General features: G+C 50.8%; 1 protein-coding gene across 1 annotated transcript; it reads right to left on the bottom strand.

Moving 5' to 3' along the window:
- Window positions 1-48: 48 nt before the first annotated feature.
- On the bottom strand, window positions 49-16360 carry CLEC20A (C-type lectin domain containing 20A; the record flags this gene model as incomplete). The annotated part of the gene is given in 11 exon segments (XM_082442769.1): window positions 49-671; window positions 2518-2603; window positions 3489-3608; window positions 6409-7029; window positions 8532-8624; window positions 9761-10186; window positions 11781-11846; window positions 12920-12976; window positions 13356-13632; window positions 13634-13761; window positions 16321-16360. Coding segments are annotated over 11 exon segments (1995 nt in total). The 3' UTR covers window positions 49-590.
- Window positions 16361-16605: the final 245 nt, after the last annotated feature.

Raw genomic sequence — 16605 nt, 5'->3', positions numbered from 1 at the left:
AAATGTACGCAGGAACATTATTCTGAAGGTATATTTTAACATTAAGAACAATGCGTCTTAGAATTTCCCAATTTACAGGTAAAAAATATTTAGCTGTAGGACAAAGAGCTAGCATTAACACATATCGTATTGTAATAACACCCTCAGAGAGCTCCTCATTCTGGAGAGTTGGAAATCTCTTTACTAGCTTGTGACTGGTGAAGAAAATGTCCTCCACTTTATTGAAAGTATGGCCCCACTCAGCTCTCCGAACCAGTACTATCCTCTCTTAATTCCCCAACAGATTAATGTGGTTTGTTTCAGGATTTTTGTTGTCTAGTTGGGGTTTTTTGTTCTTGTTTGCTTGTAATTCTCGAGGTTATTTCCAAATACCCCCATCTTCTGCTTACCTTCATTCTTTAAAACCCCAGGATGCAGGTCTCATAAGTAGTTTTCTTACAAGGCTAAGTATAGGTCTGAAATACCACCAGTTAGCCTCTTCACATATCTAGTGACTTCTACTCCTGTTTTACTATGAATTAAAAAACTAAAATTCACTCAAAATCCAGAGAAAATTGTGTGAGGAGACTCCAGGTCACAGTAGACGTGTGCTATTTTTTGTTTACTTCAAAGCCAACCCATTTCAATCTGAATTGCTCATGACCTAATGTAAGCTTTAAGACTGCTTGGATCTGAAACATCAAAAAGAGAGAAACTGTTGTTGATGCTATCTTGTGACCTCCTAGTCATCTGAGCCCTTAACTGTCCACCCATCTACCCTTTATGTCCAGCCATACCCTTTATTTTTCTTAGCCTCCCTGCAGCTACCTGCCTTTTGTCGTTAGCACCTTCACCAATAGGAAAGTACAGAAATCAAGTTTGTTAGGTCACCACCATCACCCCCAGCACACAAAAAAAGTTTAATGACAAAGGAGACTAAAACGAATGACAATCAGGGATTCTCAGTCGTGACTGTTCATCAGAATCACTTGGGATCTTGAAAAAATAAGAGTAGAGATGCCCCTTTAGATCCACCATTGAACAATTAAATAGAATCTCTCTAAGGACTGGGCCAGGATTTTTTTTTTAACCTTCCCCACGGGATTCTAAGTTCAGATAGGGTTAACAGCCACTACTCCATATCTCTCTCTTGAGCACTGCGTGAGTGTCTGTTACAATGTTTTCTCTGTTCCCATCCACGGAACTCGGATAAGTTGGCTATAGGTGTTTTGTTTGCCTCCTATTTCAAATTTTATCAGTAAATGCTACTAAAGCTGATAATATACTCTACCTTGTCCCCACCAATTCCATCCTTTATATCTGTGAGGTAGAAATTCTCTCCATTAATATGAGATAGCTATATTCCAACAAAAGTGACCAGAAGCTGGAATTCCCCATCTTGACCCCAATTTTCCCATTATTGGTTTTAATTTAAAATAAAAGGTAGATGGTTTCTGGTTTGGTAACCCTCCCCTGCCAAAAAAAAAAAAAAAAAAAAAAAAAAAAAAAAAAAAAACGGTTCTTGACTTTTGTAGACTTAATACTCAGCACTGCAGTCTTATTTCTTGAACTTTTACTAAAAAATTTATCAGATGCCAAATTGCATCATTTGCACCTGTTCTTCAACAGCAAAATGCACCGAAAGCTCTCCAGTTCCCTCCCTGCTACCTGGCAGGCATTTGTGCATGCATGCACACGGGCACGCACACACACACACACACACACACACACACAACTGTTCTTCCTAGAGACTTCAGTTTGTGAGATTTTAGAATGAATTGCCTGGGTGCTATTTCTTTGGTCTATGAGTAAATTGCAGTAAGCTACCAGACTAATGCCAATCAGTTTCCTTGTCTGTAAAATTATGGTTTTGGCTAGATGGCCTATGAGGAACTCTCTAGCTCTGACATTTTATGATTATTATCTGATATCACTGAAAAATGTGCCTTTAGGTCATATTCAAAAATCAGCTTGAGGCTTTTGTCACAATTATTTAGGAATAATTCTTCCTCTTCACAATCTCTCATCTCACAATACTTTAAAAAAACAAGAGGAAAAAAAAAAGCCTGGAACAAATGTATATTCAGAATAATAATTTGATAATAATAATAGCTAAGATTTATTGAGCACTGCCTATGTGCCAGACAATTTGCTAAGCACTTTTTATGGAATATTTCGTCATAATACCAGCCATATGAGTTAGGTACTGTTGTTCCTAATTCATGAGGAAACTGAGGCTCAGAAAGATTAAGTTAGTTGCTCAAGGTCACACAACTAATAAGCTCAAAGCCAAGACCCAAATTTAGGTCCTTCTGACTATACTGTATTGACTTTTTTTAAGAGCTCAGGAAAAATGGAGAGAGTAAGAAAAGATCTGAGCACATGAACCAACCTGTCACCATGAGCCAGGATGGTGACAATGGGGACAGATGAGCTAACTTTCCAAAGCTTTTTCTCTTCCCGTATTGGCTTCGACAGGATTGCTTTGCATTGTCAAGTCACCTGACTGATCAAAATTAGAGGACAGAGAAGTCTCACCTCACTCAAAAATTGGTCTTTCATGTCTTCTGGGTTCATCAGAACTGGGATGAGAAAATCTGCTTTCAGGATTCCAAAGAGTTGCCCTGAAAAAGAAAGTACTACCTGGCTCAGGGGAAATTATCTCGTAGCCATTTGAAAACTTCAAGTTCTTGGCAGTCAGGAGTGCCCCCTGGACACCATAGATGCTACATGGTGATTTAGGATTTCAAAAAGAAAGAAGAAAGAGACTGCTGGACAGAAACATGCTCAGCCACAACCAGCTAGTAGCTGACAGGAAAGAGCCTCATGAGTGGAGTAACCACTGCTCTCCTCCCATATCCTGGCCATCCTCAGGCAATTATTTTCTTTTCTGTCTCCTCAGTATTTTCCTTCTTCCTTTTTTTTTCTTTTCTTTTTTTTTTGGCATGCCACGCAGCTTGCAGAATCTTAGGTCCCCAACCAGGGATCGATCCCTGGACTGCCAGGGAATTCTTGCTTCTTCCTTTTAATAAATCTGTTGAGTAAATATCCCACACCATGCTGGAAATATTCACTTCTCCCCTGGAGAACTCTCAAGTTCTCTGAGCCTATAAATAGGCTCAGCCTTCGGCCATGAACGCTGTAATCACAGTAACTACAGCCTCATAATAGGACTACTCTGTATCTGTACAGCATTTTATAGTTTATAAAGTACCTTTGCATAATTATCTCATTGGGTACTTGAAACAACCCTGTGATGTAGGCAGGGTCGTTTTTACTACGTCCCTTTTGCATATGAGAAAGAGGAGATTCTGAAGTAAGGAAACATGCCCCCCGAGCTTTCACAATCGCCAGGGAGCTAACCAACTCTAGGATCCTCATCATTGTTCCCTTCCCATTTCAGGCTGTCTTTCACAAAAAGGTCTTGAGCGCCCTACGCTAAGGGGTGGCTGTCCAGATATAAATGCCTGGTCGTTAAGAGTGGGAACTTGGTAACCAGAAGCAGTTACCTGGTTTTGGTGTTGGAGCGTTTTCTTTAGCATCTGGGTGATTAGATGAGCTCAAATGTTGGGCCTGAGTGGCAGTAGCTGCATCTGTCATATCGGTGCCACTCCTTTCACTGGTCACAGCTACAAGAGGGGAAAATAAACGAGTTATTGCAAATACAGCCAGGAGCAAGGTGGTCTGAGATTGGTGACCGCCCCTGAGCTAGAAGACAAGCACGGGCAGCCACCGTCCTGCAGAAACCAGCCGGGGTGGGACGCTCAGTCCCTGCCAATCCTTCACTCACCTCCGTAGGCTCATGTACCCAGTAGCTACATCATCATCTCTCATAAAGTGTCTATGATACCGGGATTTGTGGGGCTTAGCAATATTATAAGATACCTCCTCAGGACCGAGTGTTTATTTTCAGTAGTTCCTACCCCAAGAGGCCCAGTGCCCTTATGTAGTCTGCCAGCTACACAGGGCCCCCACCATGGCACCCAGGAACCCCCAGCCTCTCCATCAAGGGGTAGCACCTCAAACTCAAAGTACGTATTCCAAAACCAAGCTCAGTCTCCCCCAGCAGCCTCCCCACCCCCTTTATGGTGCCCGTCTACTGAGGTTCTCCAGCTGCTCCCTTACTCCCTCTCACTTGCTGTCACGTTCAGTCACCAAAGTCCTGTCAGTGCCTTGCAGATGTCTTTTTTTTTTTCAAATATGGAATATTTGAACCATATTGTTCTTGTGGTATATTACTGTAAAATATTTAAGCAAAAGTATCCCCTCCCCTGACCCAGGGACAACCACTATTAATAGTTTGCTATAGAATATCCTTCACACACTTGAATTTTTAATTTGAATGCGTAAAGATCTACCTTATTCTCTTTAAAGGCTGCATAGTATTTCACTGAATGTACCATAACTTAATCAATCTGCTTTCAATGGACATTAGATTGCCTCCAGTTTTTCACTGTAATAAACAATGCTGCAACAAACAACCTGTGTGTGGAGGACACGTATATATGTGTATGTGTGCACCTTGTACTATTATTTCCTTAATAAATCTCCAAGGGTAGAATTTCTGTATGAAAGAGTATGCACATTTCGGAACTAACAGGCATTGCAATGGTAGCACCAGTTTACTGTGCTACCCAGTGTCTGACAGTGCTGATTTTCTCACATTCTTATCAGCATTATCACCCCAGATCTTTGCCAAACTGCTAAGTTAAAACAAAGAACTTTTTATTGCATCTTGCTTTTAATTTGCATTGCTATGATTCAGTGAACAAAGCTGAGCATTTTTAAAAATGTGTTTGTATTTATATTTCTTCAATTAATGTCACTTGCAAACGATGTAAAATCAGTTCCCCTCAAGTCCCTCCTTGCTCCACTGCTCCAGATCTGGCCTCGGTTCCACTCTCCTGGACTGTGCAAGTCTTTCCCCACACATACACTTCCTGTGTCTCCTCTCCAAAGTGCCCTCTTCTTACTCCACCCAAAGCATTGTACATTTCTTCAGTGAAATGAATAAGTTTGTAAAATCCAGAAGCACAGAAGGGGGGAAACACTCATATTCTTGTTGCCTGAATTTAACCATTGTTAACATTTTCACACGTTTCTTTCCAATCTTTTTTTCCCAAGTATAGGTTGATGTTTCCTTTCAACATTATTGTGACTGTGTTATATGTATAATGTTGAATCATCTGTTTTCCTTTAGCATCCTGATACAGGCATTGCCCCGTGTCATTAAAACCACCTTGCTTCTATTGACTACAGAGCTGACCATTTTGCTCACTTGCTAAAAACCTCTGATGGCTGTGCTGACTGCAGGATCCAGTCCTTCAGAATTTGGCCTCAGTCTACCTCTTTCCCCTCATCACTTGCCGCTTCCTTCCCAAATATGTGACCGACACTCCAGTCACATCAGACTGCTTGTCTTTCCCAAACCACACATTTCCACATCTACCTATCTTTGCCCATGCTGTTCCCTCTGCCAGGAAGAACTTTCTAGCCTTTGCTGCCTGATGAAATCCTCCATTACCTTTTGTCCAATTACCACCACCTTTGCAGGCAGAATAAATGAGTCGTTTTCTTGCCAAGGCTCTTGGTTCACCCTTCTGCGGCAGCACTAATTAAACTGTCCTGGTTGTCTCTATTAGCCCCTATTAGAGTAAGCTCTTTTAAAAACAGGAAATGGGTCCTGCTCATCTTGGTATCCACTGCCTTGTTCAAAACAGGTACTCAGGAAATGATTGTTGAATTAAATCATCTACCAGTGTGCAAAACACTATTCTAGGCCTGGGAAAGATATAAAGAGGCATAAAACATAAAACAGCCCCTGCCCTGTGAGATTTCACAATCTTAATAATTCATAATTGTGATCATTCATAATCACTTATAATTAATAAAATGAGGCTGAGGCCAACCTTGTCTATTGAATAAGGTAAGGACAGATGGGAGACTGAATCACTAAACATTTCACTACTGAATTGAGACTAGAATAGTAGTAACTACCATTCATTGATGCCAGGCACTGAAAGATACCTCTTGACATCTGGTGTTTTTGTTCACTTTAAAAATGAGAAAAATGAAGTTCGGAGAGGTTAGGATGTTTGCCTAAGACTAAACAGTAAGTAGAAGACCCAGCATTCCAACCCTTGACTGAAAGACTCCTCTAGCCAAAGATAGGTTTTTCTGCCCTAGATCGCCCCACCCTAAATTATTATCTAGGGGGAGGATGAGGGGGGTGAACTGGCTCTAGGATTCCCCCATGGAGTGATCTGGAATGCACCCAGGGCCGAGAGATGTGGCCCAGCACATACCCTCACCCCCTCAACCTCCCTGACTTGTGGCCGGGGCATGGAAACTAGGGCTTGGTCTCCCCAAAGGAAGATCCAGGCGCCAGGGCGGTGTCCCCAACCCCCAGCGACGCGAGTGGGCGGGCACCTGTCTCAGGCTCTGGCCGGCTGCCAGCGGTCTCCGGGCGTGCGGCCTGGCTCGGAGCTACCCCCTCCCGGCGCGCCGTTGTTCTCTGGGGCCCAGCCGAGCTCCCTGAGCCGAAAGGCTCCGAGGTGCTTTCTCCCGTCCCCAGAAGCTCGGCGCTGCGGGACCGGCTGGACGTGGTAGACCCGGGGGGCGCCGCTACCCACGGGTGAGCCGAGGCCCCGCGGGTGGAGCCGGGCGAGGGGCCCGCTGCGTCCTCCCGCGGCGTCCCGGGCCCGCCCTGGGTCACGGGGTCCTCCGGGGGCGCGGGGCCAGGAGCAGGGCTCGAGGCGGAGGCCAGAGGGGTCTCGGTCACTTCCTGGGGGACAGAGGGGCTCCCCAGGAGCGCGGGGCTCGAGGCGCGGGTCGGCGCGGAGGTCGGGGGCACGGGGCCGAAGGACGTGTTCTGGGCGGTGACCGGCGGGGTCGAGGGCCCACCGTCGGGGACCGGGCCGTACCCAGGGATCTTCGAGGTGGGTCGGAGGGCTGGGCGCCACCGTCCCTTGGGTCTGTGGCGCCGCAGGGCCGGCGGAGGCGGAAGCGCGAGGGGCGCGGGGGCGGGGCCCGAGCTCGGCGGGCTCCGGGCTGACTAGCTGCGCGAGCCGCGCCGCCGCAGCCGGACCCTGCGCGAGGCCGGTGCTGGTCCCTACGCCAGAGAGAAGGCTTCTGTGCGGCCCGCTGCGCCGAGCGGCCAAGGCGTGGGGGGAGGTGGGGGAGGTGGGGGAGGTGGGGGAGGTGGAGGGGGGAGGTGGGGGAGATGGAGGGGGGAGGTGGGGGGATGGTGTTGTGAGGGGAGGTGGTGCGGGGCGGGGACCGCGGTGCGCGGGGCTCCAGGACCCTGCAGCGGCCGGGCGGTTCTTCCGCGCATGGCCCTGCACACCCATCGCAGACAGGGCTAAGCACGGAAGGCCTCCTGACCCCGCCAGGTGCGGCCTGGGCCAGGTGAGACCTCGATGGGAAGCAGAAGACAGGCTCTTCCCCCGCTTCTCAACCTCATCTGTTGCCTCCAGGGGGAGGGCCGCGTTCCTTAGCAGCTCACAGGGCCCCCACCCCTGCAGGACCGGGGCCTCCCCGCTCAGCGGTACGCACCCCCTACCCACTCCACTCCCTCTGCAAGTTAACTTCAAAATCACCTCCTCCAGGAAATCCTCGTTTAATTACAGGAGCGGGGACAATCCCCTTCTCTGTGTCCCCACCATGCCTATGACTACACAGGCAACACTGCCTGTCAGGAGCCCTCTTCCCAGCTGGCTGTCAGCTCCTTTGGAACAGGCCCTGCCTTTTCCTTGTGTCCCTGGAATTAATAAAGCTCTGTGCGACTATGAGCAAGCCCCCTAACTTCTCTGTGTCCTCAAAAAGGCAATAATACCGTTGTCAGATGTAGGAATCTGTAAAGATGCCAGGAGAACAGTGATTTTTACCCTCAATTATCCTAGTTTGCTTCAGACCTCATGAGAAGCAAAATGAGGCAATAGCTGTGAAGATGTTTCAGGAATTTAAAGATGCTGAAGCAACACTCACTGTCATTCCCAGCCATGTCCCCACAACTCATCTCTCATCTTCTCTCCTCCCAGAAAAGCCCCAAATTGAAAGGGATTTGTCTGGCCCTCTATTGCGCTTCCCTCTCTGGATGCTGAACCTCAGAGGCCTCTCTGATGATCTTTCGTCAGAAGCACTGCTCAGCTGGGCAGTGAGGGGGCCTTCCCGTCTCTCTCCCAGGCCAGGCCCTCATCGCCTCACCTGAGAGACTGCACAACCTCTCTTGGGTCCCCTGGCCTGAGAGCTGCAAGTCCAGTGGTCCAGTTCAAGGAAGGAGATTGATGATGACCTAGTCCTCCTCCTCCAAACTGGCCCAGCAGAGTGGGGGGCCCAGGGAAATCCCTCTCCATAAGTGGCCCATGGTCGCCACCCTGTTGGTTCACCTCTTTCCTGGCCCCTCCCTGGCCCTTTGGGGAGGATCCCATGGGACCCACCCTGTGCTGCTGCATCCAGGCCACCCTCTCCACTTCCCAGGCCCTGGAGACCCCAGAATCCAGCCAAGAACAGGCTCAAAGCACCCACAGAGAGCAGAAAACAGGGGAGGGTACTTGGCCTGGGCGTTGTCCCCATGGTCACTTCTGAGGAGGGTGTGTAGGAGAGCTGAGGGAGGGCTGCTGACTCCCGGTGTCCAATGGTGGGGTCTGCAAGAAAACACCACCGGTGAGTGTGAGGGCAGGGCTGATGAGGGGGGACACAGCACCCGCAGGTCTGCCACGCGCGACACGCCTGTGAGAGGTCCCACCAGACACTGATGACCAGCCTCCCGTCACAGGAGCCAAACTCAGGAGGGCACCTGTCACAGGACAGGTATGTTCACAATCTTTATTTCTCACAACAAGGGAGGAACCATTGTTCCTATTTTACAGATAAGGATCATGATTCTCATCAAATCCAGAATACAAAAAGAAACAGCCAAGAATAGGCAAATCCACAGAGACAGAAAGTAGATTAGTGGTTGTCAGGGATGAGGGTGTGAGAGAATGGGGGGGGGGGTCACTGCTAAAGGGTAAGGAGTTTCTTATTGGGGGGGTGATACAAATGTCTTAAAATTAGTAGTGTTGATTGGACCACCTGGGTATGTACTAAATCTCACTATACTGGCCACCTCAAAAGAGCGAATTTTAAAGGTACATGAATTATATCTCAATAAGGCTGATACAAACAAGAAGGAAAGAAAGAAGGAAGGGAGGAAAGAGAAGAGAGATGGAAATGACAAGGCAGGATGAAGTCTGTTGCTGAGGAGACATTTCACACACAAGATCCAGAATAACCAGGTGGGCCTCTGGTTCCCATGTGACTGTGGTGACAACAACAGTGTCAGTAGCTAGTATCTTTTGGGTGCTTACCTCTGTGCCAGGGTCTCTACTAGGTCCCTTATATTTATTCTCATTCATTCTTCAAAGCCATCTTATGAGGTGCATCATCAATACCATTTTGTTTTTTCCAGATGAGGGAAATGAGGCTCAGAGATGCCGCTCACCTTATTTCTAGCAAGTGATAAAGTCTGATTCCACAGGCCACACTTTTCACCTCTTTATTGCGCAATAAGTAATTGCTGTTGCTAATTGCTGATGCCCTGAGGCTAGATGGGGTGCGTTCCATTCTTTAAAGATGCCCCAGAATTAAATTAAAACCTGTTCCAGAACTCCGCTCCCCTCGGAATCTAGAAATACTTCCGTAGGTGTATCCTCACCACCTCCGGCTGCCAAGAAAACCCATTTCCCATCCCAGCCTAGCCTTGGTGGGTCAAGGGGCAGCGGGGACGACTGTCACGCACCATCGAAGCAGATGAAGGGTTTCAGGGAAGAGCAGGCCACTGCAGAAATTCTGGGGGAGAAGCTCCAGTAGCTGCAGAGACCCGCACACAGTCCTGCCCCAAACTCAGGCACCTGCAGCCAGGTCGGGACGCTGGCACCCGCGTCGCTGGACCGTCTCAGAGACCCAGAGGCCGCACTGAAGTAGAGGCCAACCCAGGCCTCAGTCTTACTCGTGATGGATTTCAAGGCCTCCTTGTCTGTCTCCTCAGTCACTGTCTGCGGGTCAGCCAGGTCTGTGTGGTGTCTGCGGCAGTACCGCACAGCTGCCAGCCACTTCCTTTCTTGGTCAAATCGCTTGAAGTTCAGATTGCTGATCTGAACCTCAGCTGCGGGCAAAGAATGTAGAGACCACAGGCTTGAGGTCCGGGATCTCTGCCTGCTCAGCGCTCATCGCCCCCAGGACAGAGCCCTGGTTTGGGCCCTGCCCTTGTTCCCCATCCTCAGGTGTTAGGTTTGATCAAACCCACAAGTTTATAGGCAAACTAAATACCAGACTGGGAGAATGAATGAGCTATCATAGCAGCAGCTGGGGGAAAGACCATTCATTAGGAAAGGCAGGGGTTAAGAACTCTCCTCTTGGCTGTATGGCCTTACAAGTCAAGTCTAAGCCTCAATTTCTCCATCTGTACAACAGGGATAGTAATAGTACCTAAATGTATTTCGTTTAAAGGATTAAATGAAACCACGTATACAAATGATTTACCACAGCGTGTGCAAATATTAAACACTCAATTAAATGGTAGGGTTAAACTTTGCGGGGAGGTGATGAGGGAGATGGGACGATCCTGGTCTGGATTCAGCCTCATTTGTGGTTTCCAGGGTCTGTGCCTGCCGCACGGGCTCTCAGGAGGCTCCTGGCTGAGGCAGGATAGAGGGAGTGTGTGATAGTCTCAGGCTCACACCATCAGGAGAGCCAGGGACAAGAGGTGAGCCTGGCGAGGGGCGCACCTGCTGGTCAGTGGCCCTGACTTCTGGTGGTGCTCAGACCAAGACTCAGCCTCTCACAGCCTCTACCTCCAGCCCCCGCCTGCCCTGCCCCTGGCCAGGCCTGTCTCATCTGCAGCACACAAGCATCTGTGATTCTAAACAAGGGAAGTTTGGAAAGGAGGTGCTTTGGCACCACCTGAAGGATTGATTCCAGAGACCTGTTAAAGGAAACACCTCTGTTTGCAAAATTGGGAATCACATCCTCAGAGTCAAATAGGGCCTCCCAAACTCTCTGACACATGCCTGCTCACCGAAGCCCCGTCGAGATTTGCCTATTTCCCTCATGTTCCCTGTCTAAACTGGTCTTTTAAAGCTACCCTTTTTTAAGCACCTAGTCCTTGCCAGCCCTGAGCTTTGCGTGTCACACACGTCATCTTTTAAAATCCTCACTATAATCCTGAGACGCAGATGTTATTAACCTCATTTACGGAGGAGAAAAGGGAGACTCGGGGAGGTGATGACTTGCCCAAACTCATGCCTTATGAAGTGGCAAGACGAGATTCAAATGCAGGTCCGCCCTCCTCGGAAGCCTGTGCTATCTTCACTCCGCAGCGCCATGTTCCACAACAAGCAGAAAACCGACTTTACAAAGCAGGCTGAGGAGTGAATTTCCTTTGAAATGTCTCTAACCGGACACCAAGAAACGCTTTGTAAAATATCAGGGCGGTAATATCCCCCTCAGCAGGTGGATGGGCCTGGACTGTGGAGAGGTGCTGCCCTTGCCCTCCACCCGCAAGCCGCTAAGGGTAGGGGCACCAGAAGACTGGGATGCAGCCTGGACTGGTTGGAGACCTTCCCCCAACCCCCCGCCCCACTCCTCCCCCCCCCCACCCGGGGCCAGCTGAATAACAAAAGCATTGAGCCTCTGCTTGGGTGTCAGCCTGGGGGCCGCAAAGCCAGGGGATCCCTGGGCCAGGCAGGGGTGGGGGAAGCCAGCTGGCCCAGGTGGACAAGTGCAAGGGAAGGCGGAGCCCTGGAGCCCTGGGTGTGCACCTGGCTTTGGAGAGGTGGTCAGGCTGAGAGCCGGTTCCAGGAGGGTGTGGGGCTCCAGGGCAGGATCTGTGAAACGGGCCACATGTTATGGGGCGGGAGTGCGGCTGCCCAGCGTGCTCTGCGGGCACCGGGAACTGCCAAGTTGAAGCCAGGAGAAACGTAGCTCCAGGGTAGAGAGGCTCCTTTGTTCCTATCTACGTGTATTCCATAAATAGATATATACATTGAGCACCCGTTGTGTGACAGACACTATGGTAGGCCCTGGAAAAACAACAGGTGTAAGACAAGCAAGATCTTTGTTCTTGAGGAGAATATGAGAAGGAGCCAGCCTTGCAAAGAGGTAGGAAGGAATACCCTGGGCAGAGCTAAGGTGGGAAGGGGCCACATGTGTTTGAGGAGTGGAAAGCAGCCAGTGTGGCCAGGGAGAGAAATAGGAGATGAGGCCAAGGGTCTCAAGCAGGGCTGGGTTGGCTACAAAAAGGAAGTGATTCTAAGTGCTAAGGGAACCTACTGAATGTGTTTAAGCAAAGTGGTCTGATTTACATTTTTAAGAGTTCACTCTGTACAGAACAGACGGGAGGGGGCCGTGCAGACGCCACGGAGAGCTGTGCCGGTGTGTGGACCTGCAGAGCTGGAGAGAAGTGGGTGCAGTTAGGATGCATCTGGGTGGAGTCCAAAGACTCCAGGGGGAGTGAGAGAGAGCCCCGCACACACAGCCCTTCCTTCAAGCGGACTCCCACTCCCACCCCGGCACACTCACCACTCCTGGAAAAATCTCTTTTCTGGCTTGAGAATTGCAAGATCAAACCTAGGCTACCCTGGGCTACATTTCAAGGCCCCATGACGGGCATGGTGTGCAGAGAACTGGGGACACGTCGGGTTGGTCCCCCATACCCCTATTTGAGGAGTTGGGGTGTGCCTTGGCTGACTGAGAGAAAAGCAGAAATTGGCACTGTTTATCAGGAACGTGCTGTCTATAACCATCCCCCGTGTGATCTCAGCACCTGTAAGACAAGGGTCAGTGGCATGGGCTGCCTGGGCAGAGAGGAGCCAGCCAGGGGGCAAGGATGGCGGGCCGTTCCCCAACAGCCGGCACCACGTGCACTGAGTAAATGGTTTTTCTGCAGAGGGGCACCCACCTTCCTCCCCAAAGCAGGGGTTCTCCCAGAGAGTGGCTGTGCCACATTCCCCCAGCCCTGCGAGACAAAGCCACCCTGCGCTTAATGAGGAGAGAGACCTTGGACTCTGCTCTGGTTTCTGCACAGACGCAAATGGATCCCCAACCTGACTTTCCCATTTTCCTCCCTTTCCTTTTCCTCTTTCCCCAGATCCTTAATTGGCAGAAGGAGGGGACATAGTGGAACATTTCAGATTTTACTTTTTGACTACCCTGATTTACACCCGTTTCTCTGATGGAGCCTTTGGAATGAGGGACAGAAGAGATAGAAACTAAGGTGGCAGAGAAGAATGTAGCAAAAAAGCGTTAAGCTGATAGTTACCCTCTGAAAGGCTTGAGCCAGACCCACGCTCGCTCACTCTCTCTCTCTCTCATTTACTCTTGAGAAGCAAAACCCTAGGAGGAAGACCAGGCCCAGAATATGACTCTGAACACACCGTAGTAGCAGATGAAGGGCTTCTGAGCAGTGCACGAGGCGGCCCCCAGGCTGGGGAAAATGGCTATTGAATACAGAGTGGCACAGAGACCCTCCTCGAAGAACGGCGGCGAGCTCCACCCTGGCACGCTGAAGGTGGAGCCGCTGGACCATCTCAGGCCCCCGAGGCGCACGTCGAAGAAGAGGCCGATCCAGGACGCGGGGCTGCTGGTAAGGGAAGAGAGGGTCTTGAGGTTGGTCCAGTCGCCCCGTGCTCTGCAGCTCGGCCAGGTCTGTGTGGCGCTGCCGGCAGTACTCCAGGGCCTCAGGCCAGCTCAGCTCCTCTTCCACCCTCCAGAAGGTCTTGCTGTCACTGGTCAGCTGCAGGGCTGGGGCGGGAGAGATTGTCATCGTGTGGCTGCCCGTACCCTACTCCCAAATCCAGGGTGTTCGGCCACACCACAGGCAGCCTCCCCAGCCTCTCCTAACCCATTCCACCCCTCCCCTCCCGCCCTCCACTTGCACAGCACCACAGCTCTGCTTCCGGGCCTCTGCACAAGCTGCTCTCTTGGCCTGAAAGACTGGCCATCCTCACCTGCTCCCTCGATCCCCCATTCTCCCGTTTCTCATCTCCCCCTTCCCTCTGCCCCATCCTGGGCAGGCTCCCTTCCTATGAGCAACAATGTACCTTTGTTAATGCTTAGCAACAGTAGAAAGTGTTTACTGAGCACTCACCAGGTGCGATTAGCTCACTGAATCCTTTCCAACAGCTAACTCCCTAGGATAAACATCACCATGACTGTTTTACAAATTAAAAAACCAAGTCACTGAGAGTTAAGTGACTTAGCCAAGGCCACCCAGTGGGAAGGGGTAGAACCAGGGCCCAGGGACCATGGGTGGGGCTCCCAGGGCAAGGCCCTTAGACAGAGCATGGTTTTGCCCTGATGTAGGTGTCACAGGCTCATAACTGGGGCTGCACATTAGAATCACCTGGGGAACTTTTCCAATACACCAATGCCCAGGATGCCCAACAGCAAGGATCTGAATCTCTTGCTGGGACTAGCATTAGAATTTGTTTAAAGTCCCTGGGGAAAAGGGCCTTTTGGCTTGTCTGTCTCCACCACCAGCTCCAGGCAGCTTGGGAGCAAAGAACCAGCCTTATTCATCATTATATTCCCAGTGCCCAGCACATCAGAGGGGCTGGGTGTATTGAAAATGAATGAATGAGTGAATGAGCACAAACTTCTCCCGGGGACCGACCCGAACCCCAAGAACTCAATGTTCACTTCCTTCCTTCCTTAATCCATCCCCTTGTGGAGGTGCCAGCAAATGAGGGCTGGTTAAGGACTGCTCTGCTCAGGGTCTTGGGGTGGGAGAGGGGGCGTCCTAGTCCTTAAGGAGCCAGCCTCAAGCCAGAGCCCTAGGAGAGCAAAATGAGACTGAAAAACCGGGCATACAGAGGGGCAAGGACGTGCACAATGGGGGAGGACACGGGAAAGGCCTGATGAGGTGCCTGCCAAAAAGAATGATGCTTCTCACACCCACCAGAGGCCAAGAAGATGCTGCCTGTCGCTGACAGAAGTTGGAGGATCCCTGGGCAGGAGAAAAGGAATAGAAAGAAATTACTTTCTTGTGACGTGTGATTCACTTTGATATTTGTTTATCCTATTCTGTTTATTTTTTTAACAATCACTGGCTGTGGTCCACTAAATTGACTTTAGGATGTCATGGGTCCCAACCCACAGTTTGAAAAATCCTGCTGCCCCAGCTGATCTCCTGGCTTTAAACACCTTGAGATGACAATTCCCAGACACAGCCTCCACCCTGGAGCTCAGCGTACGTGTCCGTCTGTCCGTTTCTCACATGCACATGGGTTCATCCCTGCCATTCGGCCTGTCCTGGTCGTCCCAGCTCATCACATGGCACCCCTCACCCCAGTACCTCAAGCCCCACCCAGGAGTCACTGTTGGTGCCTCTGTGTCTCTGTCTTGGCAAATCCCATCGGTTCTACAGCAAGTGTGCATCTTGGACCTTCTCGAACTTTCCACTTCTTTCCGTGCCCACTGCCACCCTGGCCCAAGTCACCATCCCCTCCCTGGGACTGACAGCACCAGCCCCAAAGGCTCTCTCTGCTTCCGTCCTCCACTATCACAGTCCCCTCCCCACTCTGCGTGCAGAAGGACCTTTCTGAGATGCTGCCCCTGTCACTGCCGCGGGTCACAGGGCGGGCTCCTTACCACCGTCCCCAGGCCCTGGGTGTCCTGGCCCTGCTGTCATAGGCAAAGCCTCCTCAGGCTCCCGCACTTGCTCATGCATACACCCTACTCATCCACAAGGCTCGACCCCGTGCCTTGTGCCTCGGGACCTTTCTCTAGCTTTATTCTTTGAGGTTCCTTCGTTTAGCCCTTAGGCTCAGCCCAAATCTCCCCTCCTCAGAGAAAGCTTCCCGCCCACTTGACCTAAAGAATCCCCGACATGCCTCTCCCTGTGACTGTCCCTTGTCACCCTGATCATCTCCTTCATTGCTCTTGTCACATTCTGTGATGATCTTGTTTACTGTCTTCTTGCCGAACGTCTCTGACCCCCACTAGGATGGATGTGGGCTCCGTAAAGCGGGGCACCATTCCTGACTGGCACCCATTAGCACTTAATGTGTTTGTTAGATGCGTCAGTGAAGAAATGAATGAATGAAATTCTACATAAAACAACCAATTCCAGGTTCTGACCCCTGGTGGGGGGTGCGGGCAGGCGGGGGGCGGGGAAGGGGTGAGAGGAGGCAGGGCAGGGGCGGGGAGCCAGGCTGACATGCAGAAACAGTCACTGCTTCCCACTTTGTCTCCCCTTCAACCCCAAAGTCTGGGCATCTCGGGGAGAGGCACCCTTCCCGCAGGTCTGTGCCCTGGACGTGCGTGGAGCCTGGTGCCCTCCTGCCCAGGCGGTGGCCTTACCTGCTGTGCAGAGGGACAGTCGCAGCCCTGAGGGCGGCATGGCTGCTACACAGGACAAGACAGCCGGTGGAAAGGCTCCCCTCCTCTAGAAGAGGCTGCACCTGGCAATTAGTGAGCAGACGGGGGAGGGGAGGGCCCAGCCGGGCCAGTTACCGTGGGAGGGCAGGGAGGAGGGCGGCAGACAGACGGCAGGAGAGCTGAGACTCCTGGGCCCTCAAGGCCCAGAGGGACAAGGGGCCGAGGGGACGGAGAGAAGAGGGAGGACCGAGGAGGGACAGGAGCTGG

This window comes from Balaenoptera physalus, assembly GCF_965194825.1.
Source record: "Balaenoptera physalus genome assembly, chromosome: 1".
In the NCBI taxonomy this organism is placed as follows: domain Eukaryota; kingdom Metazoa; phylum Chordata; class Mammalia; order Artiodactyla; family Balaenopteridae; genus Balaenoptera; species Balaenoptera physalus.
Note: the sequence above shows the minus strand (reverse complement) of the source record. Positions and strands in the feature narration are given on the sequence as shown.